This window comes from Schistocerca gregaria, chromosome 11 (assembly GCF_023897955.1).
Source record: "Schistocerca gregaria isolate iqSchGreg1 chromosome 11, iqSchGreg1.2, whole genome shotgun sequence".
In the NCBI taxonomy this organism is placed as follows: Eukaryota; Metazoa; Arthropoda; class Insecta; order Orthoptera; family Acrididae; genus Schistocerca; species Schistocerca gregaria.
The window spans coordinates 97,486,669-97,499,277 of NC_064930.1; the positions used below are offsets into that span (position 1 = coordinate 97,486,669).

General features: G+C 41.6%; 1 protein-coding gene across 1 annotated transcript in view; it reads right to left on the bottom strand.

Annotated features, from left to right (window-relative positions):
- Positions 1–711: 711 nt before the first annotated feature.
- Positions 712–12,609, bottom strand: part of LOC126295226 (DEAD-box helicase Dbp80-like) — a 123,734-nt gene continuing 111,836 nt past the window's right edge. The window contains exons 9-10 of the mRNA XM_049987571.1: positions 6,858–7,049; positions 712–1,129 (exon numbers count right to left, since the gene is read on the bottom strand). Coding sequence (XP_049843528.1) covers positions 1,068–1,129; positions 6,858–7,049 — 254 coding nt within the window. The 3' untranslated portion in view covers positions 712–1,067. The remainder of the gene's footprint in view (positions 1,130–6,857; positions 7,050–12,609) is intronic.

Genomic DNA, 12,609 nt, shown 5'->3' on the forward strand with positions numbered 1-12,609 from the left:
TATTTAGTTCTCGTTGATCATCATCATCAAAGAAAGCAGCAGTGCAAGTAACAGCAAATAGCAGTCTCTTGCCATTGTTTTTTCCTCTCTTTTTTTTTTACTGTAAGTGCCGGTAGCGCGCACAAAAGCAAGCCATGCCGCAAGCGGCAACAGGTAGTAAACACTCATGATCAAAATGCGACAAACAATGCATAACACAGTACAATAATGCATTTTCAGCTTACAGTGACACCTATAACAAAGAGAACGGCACTTATCAGATCAAAGCAAAATAAGCAATCGATTCAAACCAGACGAAGCACGTGAAAAAGGAAGGGTACCCGTATAAATATAGACGGAGCACCTGACACATAGCATTGGCGACTTGGTAAAGCTTAACTGTGAAGCTTACGACTCGAACCAAACTACTGTTGCTGTATCTTCATCCATTCGACCTAAATTGTGTCTCATGTTACAATGGACCAACTTTGTTTCGATTTGGAGGTGCAGTCAAAATTCTCTCCCCCCTTGAATTTCGAGTCTCAAATTTCAGGTGCGGCTTAGATTCGAGTAAATACGGTAGCTGAAAGACTATGGCACCACTTGTCACCTGGACTGTACTGCTTCTCAACTGAGGACACTCCTCTGACTAAGACAACAGAGAGCATGCTCAATTCTGCAAAAAGGTATTACTGCAGCAAGGAAAGCCACTTGAATAAATGTAAACAAAACTTATGCAAATAGCTTTATTTACATACATCATATCTTTACTACTCATTACAAGCTGAATGGTGAGAGCTGTGAAGCAACAATCCATAGAACGAATTGTTCACACGAGTCCAGAATGAAGAAGGCATTACGGTGAGCGGAGCAGGAGAACATAGGAAGGTAGAAGGGACAGAGGAGCATATAAACATCACCGATACGTAAACATCATTGACACAAAACACACTGTTCTGCTTCAATGCACTGTATTCCAAAATTTTAAAAAAGTAACTTTTGCACGTTCAAATCACCCAGAACTGGCCACGTAATGCCACACCAGGCTCGTAAAGAGTCAGTCATTGTGCAGCACACGTGGTGACCACTCACTGGCCGAGCTTCTCAATCTCGTCGACATCCTCTGCATCGAGCAGTGCTATCTTCTTGCCTGAAAGTAAGAATGAGACAGATGAGTGTGAAGTAAACAATTGGTAAAATTCCACCAAACCACAAAATACTGCAGACAGTAATATTACATTGCAATGATAAGAATGTTTAAATAGCAGCTTCCCCCCCCCCCCCCCTTCCCCCAAACAAGCACACAAGCAACACACACACACACACACACACACACACACACACACACACACACACACACACACACACACACACGATCAAATCTAAATGGTGAGTGGCGTAACGTTTCGCTTGGTGTCATCTTTCCATAACATTTGTGCTTTTCTTGTCACATCGAAACCAAATTTTTTTATCTGATCCCAATATAAAATTATAATGTCCCAAAAAGATACTTCAATATTATTCACATACATCTGAGTGCATGTTATTAATCCCCCCCCCCCCCCCCATATATGAACTACAAATTAATCACTTAAAAACTATTTTTCCTAAGCACACAGTTTGAAAGTTTGGCTTGTAGAAATCCCTGTGTAAATTGTGGTATCTTTGGAAAGTGCATGTATTTAAAGCTGCAGCTTACATCTACGATGCCCGGAGTTAGTCATAGCTAGAAAAAACGTATTGTAATATAATCAAAGAGAGTTCACAAAATTTAATCCTGAAGACAAAAATATAAGCGAAAGCTTCTTTGGCACGTGCAAATTATCCATTATTTTGAAATAGCATGCACTCAATCTTTAATTTTGTTACAGTTAGGTAAGAATGAGTAGTTTGTATCATACAAAAATACATTAAAACTGCTGTATACACAGGAATCACTTCATTAATAAATTAAATGGCCTTGCCTATACCATCAACATGATAACATAGTACGAAGTTAATGTCCTTTCAATCAGCTTTTAGGCACAGTGTAATTTTCTAGGACAATTGTGACATATGAATCCTATTAATAATTCAATTTTCAAATAGTATTTAAAAATCTGAATAAAACAATAACCAACTTTTTGAAATTTTGTATTTTGTTATGTTCTGAACATAGGCAGAGAAATGACTTAGTGGTATAAAAATATAAAACTTCTCGTAGCATACTCTAGGGAGATATTACAGCAAATCAGATGCGACATTCAGGCCACACATATAGCAAAGCAGCAACGTGATTGGACAAATGAGTTTCAGGAAGTACGTGACACACTGAGCTCTAGGGAAGAGGAAGCAGAATGTTTCTGGAAGAACATCAGATGCAGATTAAGGTGGGATGCAGTAAGGTAGTGAATGATCGAAAGGTATCCACCAAAGTTAAGCAACAAGACCAGGAAACTAAAGCAAAAGCAAACAGAGACGCAAAGCAAATTGATACAGAACGGAGTACTCCCTGACAATCAAATGCTGAATGAAGTACAAAGAGGTCTAAGGACAACGATGATATGCATATAGCATGTGTGTCAATAAAAGGAAGGCTGAAAAAAAAAGTCTGCCTTCTGAAGAGGTTCTGTCAAGGAAAATGAGAAAGCATTTTGTACATTTGACCATGCAGATGTGAATATGATAGACAAGGAAATGCGAGAACTCAAATCACTCAATCATGGAGAAGATCATAGGACGCAACGGCATGCCTGTCAGATTCTACACTTAATAAGGGATGGCAATGCCCACCTTCCAGCATCTGTTTATTAGTGGTCACTGGAATGACTGAAGTTGCCACACTGGAAAAAGGAACCAGGAAAGAAAGACCTATGCACAGTGCTGTATAGCTGTTTAACTACAGAGGACTGGTGTGTGGCACACAAAAACATGTAATAGAATGCAGTTAACACTAGCTTTTGAGTTCTTGCTCTTTTTCCAGTAGAGCACACACATTCACACCAAACAGACACCCAGACGTATACACTCACGGAAACGGCGAGTTACAGCGATTTTGTATGTTTGGGTGTGTGTTGGTGTGAATGTGTGTACTCTTACAAAAAAGATAACGAGCTCAAAAGGTAAGGTTAACTGTCTTCTATTCAGTGTTTCTAAGAGTGCCACACAGCACTCCTCTACAGGTAAGTCACAGACATATTTTTTGCAAAATCATGAAACAGACAGCAAAACTCCTATTATAGGAAACAACACTGCTTATGGGGACGGGAGAGAGAGAGAGAGAGAGAGAGAGAGAGAGAGAGAGAGAGAGAGAGAGAGAGAGAGAGAGAGAGAGAGAGAGAGAGAGAGAGGGAGGGAGGGGGGGGGGGGGGGAGGGGGTTAAACCCATGGAACATCAGCACAGATACACGATTCAGTTAAGGTGTTGCTCGTAGACAGAACTGAGTGTGCTGTCTCTAACCAGGTGGTGTCACCAGGAGTCCTGGCTGTGCCATCTGCAGACAACACAGCTATGTGCAAGCAGCTGACCTGTGCTATCAAAAATGCAGACAATCTGTGTCCAGTGCAGAGATTGGCAGTCTATAACCTCCAGAGTTAATGCACTTACACACTTCAGAAATAGCCTGCTTTTTCCAGAGGACAAAATAAATTTGAAACTGAAGAGAGAATGATTCACTGGATGAAGTTAAACTGAGAACTTTCATTAACTTAATCAAAAATACAATTTGTGTAGCATTTTTGAGAGTAATTATAAAAGTGAAGAACGAAGACAATTAATTTTGTACATCTACGTCCATACTCTGTGAAATTCGTGGCATGGCAGAGTTACTATTAGTTGTAAGTCCTCTTCCTGTTCCATTCACGTAAAGTGTGTGGAAAAAAAGGATTGCTTAAAATCCTCTGGGGGTGCTGAAATTAGTTTAATCTTGTCATAGGAATCCCTATGGGAGTGACATGTACAGTAGTTTTAGTATATTCCTAGATTTGTCACTTACAGGTGGTTCTTGAAACTTCAGTAGTAGGCTTTCTCTGCACCTACTTTGTGTCTGCCAGTTCAGTTTCTTCAGCATCTCCGGCTTAACAAACATGCGACCATTTTGGCTGCCCTCTTTTGTAAAATTTCAGTATCCCTCTTAGTACTATTTGGTATTTGAACAATATCCTGGATGGATCACATCCTTTGTCGGCTGGCTGCATTTTCTGGGACAGTACTGATGTACCAGCAATTGGGCAGCCACTATGCACAAGATTTCTCATGCCACTATGCACAAGATTTCTCATGCAGAATCCCTAGCACTACAACTACTGTGGTAATAATGGAGTTGTGCAACACAGCAGTCACATGGTGCTTTTTCAGTCAGGTGAAACAAGTCTGAATAACAAAGAACAAAATGGCAGACGGCCTCTGTTCTGAAGAACTGGGAATCTCAAGAGGAGGGACCTTTGTGTGTGTGTGTGTGTGTGTGTGTGTGTGTGTGTGTGTGTGTGTGTGTTTCAATCAAAGCGATAGTTCATAAAATCACTTTACTGTAATATAACTTACGTAAGTGCGCCACAGTTTTTTTAACCAGGCAGCTTTGTGGGCTCTGTCATAGGTTCATGAGTAGTGGGTTACAGGGCTGACAAAATTGCATGATATCTAGCAACAATAAATCAACAGAGTACCAGGAGTGTATAATCTGTGCCATTAAGGTGCAGTTAGACAATATAAGTGAGGAGGTAGATAGGATGAGGAGGGACAAAGGGGCTGGGGAATGGTAACTGACAGTTGGGAAGAAGGCAGCCAGGAGAAGGGTATATTTAGACAGTTTCATTTGGTGTATCCACAACAGATATGACCAACTGTCACAGTTTAGAGGAGAGAGCTTTCTTGTAGCTGTAGATGTAGGAAACATGCAGCAGGCGACAACAGTTAAGAAACCAACATTAGCTGTAAATTCAAATAGAAAGTAGTAGTTTCTGCTGTTAGGTAGTTCTCGTGGTAGAGGCGTACGCCAACAGCTGCAGGATACATGGCCTATATCTTAACAGCTATGGGAAGCAGATGTTGGTGACAGCGTAGTGGAAGATGGTGGGGCATCCCACCTTCTGAAAAATCTCTCTAACAAAGGAAACCACCTTCAAAAAGGTCAGATACCTAAGTAGTCAAGGACTTAGTATAAAAGGGATTACAGACGAAGTTAGTGAACTGCTTGTTGGTATTGATGGACATAGTCTATATTGGAGCACCACTTAAACAATGTGACCATTGAGTGCATCCCTACACCAGAGTACAGATTAGCTAGAAGCTCTTTGCTATATGGGGAATGGCCATGTACACAAAAAACTGTATTCCATTTGAATCTAATGACATATCAACACACTGCGCTGACTGCTGTGCATGAGTTGTTGAACTTAGTGGGTCTAAAGTTTTGATTACAGTTATCTAGAGATCCCCTAACTGATTTCAGGACATTCCTTTTACAGGAAGTACAAATATTGGTTAATGAGGTGATTTTAATATAAGAGATTGTAAATTAAAAAAAAAAAGAAAAATGGAAGATTTCTTAAATTCATACCATCTGTGCAGACTGCACTCTTTCCAATTTGAGTAGTGCAACTATACACAATTTTTTTGTTTGTTATTCCTTACTACACCAGCATTTTATTATTATGAGGGTAAATGGCTATTCAGAACATGATACACATATTTTAATACAAAATGGATTTTTACACACTTGCATACATATTGTTGATGTGTGGTATTACTTTTTTTTTTTTAGTGCTGTCATCTGTTCTTTGAATTTAATCTCAAATAATCTACTTGTCTGGCTTATGCAGGCACAACACAGTCCAAATATTCAACTTTGTACTGCGAGTGTTTCTACTTGGGCCATACAGGTGGATCATTCGAGACTAGATTCAAAGAACACATGGCAGCAATGAAAACCAAAAATACCACATCAGCAATAGCCACCCACATGCATGAAACAAAACACCATGTCAACAACACAAGCATCTGCCTCCTACATATCCAACCTGGAGGCAAAAATCTACACACTCTTGAAACATTTCAAATACACAGTCAGCAAAGAAAACAACATGAACCCATCTTAAATGACAAAAATGACAATATTTACAATAGTAATATCTCTGTTCCCAATAACATACCTTATTACATTTTCAATGCGTGTGTGAACGACACCCCCCGCCCTCCCCCTGCTCAACCCCCCCCCCCCCCCCCCCACCACACACACACATCCAAAAGCCACCATTCCCTTCATATTTACCATAAATAGTTATACCACCATGAATTTCCCCAAATGAGCAATGCCAATGGTCTCATTTACAAATATACCGTCGTACTAACAGCTCGTACCTGAAGGGTACGCTAATTCCTGTGTTTTATATGGCCATAGCTTGTCCTCTGCATAGGATTTGTGCATGTTTTATTTTACCTATTATTATTATTGTTCTGCAGTTACTGGCTTGTACTGACTCATTCCCTGACCATGGAGATTTGCCCATCAGTTTGGTTCTATGGAGCAATGTGTGTAAGAAAAATGACCACACACACACACACACACACACACACACACACACACACACACACACACACCTACCTGGAGGACGTCATCTGAAAATTAGCAACATTATCAGCCTCACTCACACATCTGTTGACTGTACTTTTCATCAATTACAGGGGACGTTGTTACCCCTGCCCCTTCCCTTATTTTTATTTCAACATTGACAGAATAGATTTATGAGCTCAGAATGTGGTGCAATCACACGTCTAGTCAGAGGATAAAGCCCGAACACTGGAAACCTCACTGCTCAGAAAGAAGCTGCGTCTCCCCTTTAATAGCAGCGAGTCGCTACCCTGCCACATCTCACAAAGCAAACCCCGCATTCGTCCGTACCGAAGTGCTCCTCGATCTGCCGCAGCAGCCCCATCGCCTCCTGTCCGTCGACCAGGTTGATGGCGATGCCGGCCTTGCCGAAGCGACCTGTCCGGCCGATCCTGTGGAGGTACGTCTCGCAATCCGCTCGCCTGTTCACCAGCACTGGCAGATCGAAGTTCACCACAATAGTCACCTGCTCGACGTCGATACCTGCGGAAAGGATAGTGTAACTTGAAACTACACACCTGTACGCATAACGGCTATGTTTTCAATACAAACACAATGGGAGAATGCTTCTCAAAATCATTTGAATCGGCACTGTTTTTTTACTGGCATTTGGTATTCATCCAAACAGTTGGCACATTATCTCTCAAATTGTATGTCTAGTGGGGGCGGGGGGGGGGGGGGGGGGGGGGAATTGTGCAAGAACATACAGAGGATACAGCAGTTGATGATGAATTGTGAGACATCATGTCCTGCTACCAGCTACTATATACTGACCATCCAAAAAGATACAGAAATTATTTTATTCCTGGAATATTAGATATGTCAGAAACAACAATGGCTGCTCGATTTAACAAATGGAAACAACAGATTTGCATTTGACCTGTCAGTTGTTAGTAAGCAGTTGTAAACAGTAGCCGTGCAGCTCAACATTGTTGTGTCACAAATCTCAATAAAGCAACAAACTGACCATCGCTGTCTCAACTGATCACGACATTCTCCAGAAAATTTTGAGGAAGACAAAAGTGTGTACCAAGTTTGTTCCACATACCTCAACTCCCAAACAAAAATGACAATGCATGGACACTTGTCGTGGGTAAACTGAAAAGAAAGACCAACAAAATTCTTTTCTGGGGGAAAAAAAAGAAAATAAATAAATAAATAAAAATATCATAATGAGTGATGACGCTTAATGTTGCTGACAAGAACCTATTACAAAATGAAAAAGTGCAGACTAGACCCCTCACAGTTTTCAAAGATCAACTAAGGTGTAAATGTTATGCTCAAGTTGCACGACATCCTAGAGGACTTTTCTGACAGTTTCCCATGGTTGTATGAATGTCCTTTGTGTTGCACTTAACTGTGGGGAGACTATATTTCTCTATTTTTAACTAATCCAGTCTTGAAACTTTATGGACAGATGGCATATAGGGTAAGGTGGGATAAAACCAACAAAGTAATTTCTTGTGCCCATAAGAAACCTATAAGAGGTCGGATCTTAACTTTATATAGGTTAAATTACAGGCAATATAAAGGAACAATTGTCTGCAAAATAATTTTGTTTTACCATTAATAGTTTTTGAGATATCCGTCTTTTAAGAAATGTCCATTTTTGCCATTTGCAAAAATGGTGGGGTAAATCCGCCCCCCATTTGTTTGGCTAATTTTGCATAGAAATAGTTATAAATGAACAGTTTTTTTGGGAAATAATTATTAGCAATTATGTTTTTTTTACATAAATGAACACAATGTATTCAAAAAATAACAATGTTTAGAGTACTTCATGTACTGAAAGTTATATGAATGTGAATTTCAATTGAAAAAAAAAAGATGATTTTATTGCACGGCGGTGCAACAGCAATGTCGATCTCGAAATGTTAAAATCACGAGTGATCATAAAGACATTCCCATTTGCATTGCAGCAACTGCTCAGTGAATATCTTTTTGATTACGTTTTGTCATTTTTTTGTTTGTAATTTCGTACCAAATTTTCCTAAAAATAAACAAAAAATCACTTTGTTTTCATAAATAAATAATTCCATACACAAACAATAAAAAATATGTGGTCGGATTTACCCCACCATTTAGTAGTCGACTTTACCCCACCATGCCATTTTTCCATTTAAGACACACAGAAACAATTTACACTAAATTTCCAACAAAAACAATACATACACTGAATGGGTCACTAAATGCACAGCAAAATCACTTACCGTTTGTTTTGTAATCACTTTATTTAATAAGGAAAATGTAGTAACGCAATTTGCACAAAAATTAAATTGAATCAATCAAAAACACACTCCTTGTCTTTTGAGTGCGTAAATATCAAATGCGGCAAAGCTGCCAAGGTGACATTTTCGTTATTTCGAATGCTCTATATAGTAACGCTAATGCTGAATAGTTCCGCTTTGCCGTTTCTCACAAACAGAGGGCGGTCGGGTTTACCCACCCGGCCAGATTCACCCCAAGTTACCATACTATCTGTCACAGGAATTGTGGAACAAGCTTACACCTGCTTGACAGAAAACAGCTTAATCTTAGTCTTACAAAGACTAACATTATGCAGTTCCACAGAAAAGAAAAAGCCTCACAGGTACTGTCAGTGGAGATTACTGGTACACACCGGATGTGGTGCCACAAGTGAAGTTCTCCAAAGCCAAAGTGTTTAGCATTTCAAGAGGCACAGTACCAAGCATTTCTAACACATACTGGGAAAGAGAAAAATCATCACCCACTAAATAACAACACAAAAAAAAGTGTGTCGAGCGATTGTGAAAGATGTCATTCAAGAAGATTATTAAAAAAAATTTAAGAGGACAACAGCTGTAAAAGTCACAAAGGAATTTAAGGCTGAACTCTGAAATCCTGCACGCAACAAAGCAACACAAAGGGAGCTGCACAAACTGCGAATTACAGGGTGAGCTGGAATTGCAAAACCACGCATCAATTATACAAATGCCCGGAACAGGGAAATGGGTGCCAAAGCCATAAAACCTGGACTCTGCAGCAATGGAAGAAAAAAATGATTTTGTTCGGCCGAGCCTCGGTTGACACTGGCTCCAACTTCTGGCCCAAGAGAGAGATACGGTACGGATTTGAGCAGCTTTTTCACGACATTCCACGGGCCCCACAGTTCCTATTTTGTCTCGTGGCAGTAATATGAGGAGCAGTTTCGGCCTCACTCGTATTCTCTCGGGAACACTCAGCTGGACAGCAGTCTGTAGTGCACAGGTACTCTGACAGACGAGTGAGTAGCAGTGCGGCTCGGCTGAATAGAACGATGTGCACATACTGCCGGCAAGTTGCTAGATTCCCTGTTAAGTAGAGATCTCAACACTGTAGGAAAAAGACAGATGGCTACTTACAGTGAAGACAACACGCTAAGTTACAGACAGGCACAATTAAAAGACTTACACGTAAGCCTTCAGTCACAGCGTTCGTTGGAAAAGGAGAAACACACCATTCACTCACACAAGTAAGCCCACCTCGAACACACGAGTATCAAATCTGGCAGCTCGGGTCACAATACATTCTGGCACGAGCTGACAGTCATGTGCATGAGGAGTGCTTGCTTGTGTGAGTGAATAGCATGTTTCAATTGTGTCCATCTGCAACTTAGCATCTCATCTTTACAGTAAACAGTAAGTAACAACCTATATTTTTCTTCATTACCGATATTCCTACATGGAGTTTCCACTGTTTGATTTCACTGTTAAGTAGTAAATACTAACACTATGCAAATGTAGCTTCACTATTCATCCTTCAAGCTTACTGTTTAACAGGTTAACTGCACTATGCCACCAGCAGCCACAGAAGAGGCTTATGCCTGCTGCCTTGGCCTGGCCTGGTGGTGAAACATCCATATCTCTGCTTGCAGCAGTCAGTGTGTAAGGTGAGCAACCACTGTGGATATCCATGCTGCTTTACATACTCAGCAAATAAAATCATAACACACAGCACCCATTTGGGATTGTTAGGACAGCATAAGAAATGTGCAACTTCAGAGGATAGATGTGAAAGCATCTGAAACTGGTAACAGGCAGAGGAACAAAGTACTCTGAATTACAAGACAGTTTTGTATTGTTTTAGGGCGAAAAAAGCAAATGGGGTCATACGTGCCCAAGTCAAGACTATAGAACACAAAAACAGAGACGAGGGAAACGACTGTCAGTACCGATGGACAGAATAGGAGACAGCTAAAAACGGCACATGGAGAAAGTGCGACAAAAAAGGAAAAAGAAGAAAAAAAAAGGACTTCCAAAACTGAAAATTAAATGGCCTTTGCCATATTGCTTTGGCAGATAAAAAGTAAAACACAGTTAACAGCCTGCACGTAATTCACTAAAACAGCTGATAAATCTGACGGCAAACCCAACGTAAATTGCTAAAAAAAGGACATTCCAGCAGGAAGTGGCAGACAGTTAGAATTTTGACGCTATGCATACAAAGTGGTGGGGTAGAGCCACTGAGCAAATGACAATGGCTAAAAAGGCACTGCCCAATACGCATCAGAGTTAAAATAATCTCCTCCTGGCGGGAGGGCCGAGATGTGGTCACATCCAAGGTGCGGGGAGAGGCTTAATAAGCCAAAGTTTATTCTTGTGAAGGGAGGACCATTGGCGACGCCAAAGGGACACCACCCACAGACAGACGGCAACACAGAGATCAGAGAGATTACAGGTACTCGAAGGCTGAGGTATGAGGACTGCAGCCTTGGCAGCAGCATCTGCTGCCTCGTTTCCTGGCAGACTGACATGAACAGGGGCCCACTGAAACATGACATTGGCTCCACCAAGAGTAAGCAAGTGACAGTTTTCCTGGACCTGCTGCACTACGGGATGAGCAGTGTACAGCAACAGATACTTTGGAGGGTGTTTAGAGTCTGAGCAGAGGACACAATTGGGAAGGCTGTCTTGCCGGATGTACTCCGTGGCCTGATACAAGGCGAAAAGCTCGGCTGTAAATACTGAGGAGTGTGCCAGAAGAACACGGGTGCCAACGACGAAGGCACACCCGACCCCACGGTCAGTCCAAGAGCCATCAGTGTATACAAAGGTAAAGTTGCATACAAGGGTCATGAAACTGAAGGCTATAGACCGAGGTTGGAGTAGTATCCTTAGGAAAGGAATGAAGGCTAAGGTTAACACGGGCCGCGTCACAAAGCCAAGGTGGCGAAGGGTTTACACCCACTGGGAAAGTTGCAGGTAGCACGAAGTTAAGCCGCCGTAGCAAGTGGCGAAAGCGGACTCCAGGAGGTAACAGAGAAGAGGGACGAGCCCCGTACTGATGATCAAAGGAGTGCAGATGCATAAACGAAGCACACGTAGTTGAGCTTCAATCGGACAAGGGACCGGTACAAACTGAGGAGAGTGGTTCGATTGGCACCCCAGGAAGTACCGTTGAGGACAAGTAAGACATTGAGGGACCGCGACAGCAACCTGCCAGGTAGGATACCTGGGAGCACCAAGAGTGTTTCCTATCAAGCATGAGCCTCATGGATTTCTTAGTGTCAACAAACGGAAGGGCAACAAACCCAAAATGTAGAGATGGTGGGAAAAACCATTTGTGCCGCCAGAAATTCGTGCAGACAGTTTTGTCAGTGAAAAAGCAAAAGCCATTGCCAATGCTCCAGGAGTGAAGAGAATCAAGACAGTGCTGAAGACGCCGCTCAGTGAGACAGGTCCGTGGAGAACTGCAATAGATGGCAAAATCGACAAAAAGGGAGCTGGAGACGCCCAGCAGGAGATAGGCCGTTATAGGGTTAGGGGTGACAGAAAAGAGGATGACACTCAGGACGGAACCCTGAGGCACACCATTTTCCTTATTGAAGGTGTCCGACAAGAAAGAACTGACACGCACCTTGAAAAACTCAGTCTCGTAAAAATGCCCGAAGAAAACAGGGCAGGCGACCACTGAAGCTCCACGTATAAAGAGTACAGAGGATACCAGTTCTCCAGCAGGTGTCGTAGGGCTTCTCCAAATTGAAAATACGGCCACAGTCTGGGGTATCTGCAGAAAACACTTCATCACATGGGTGAACAAAGTA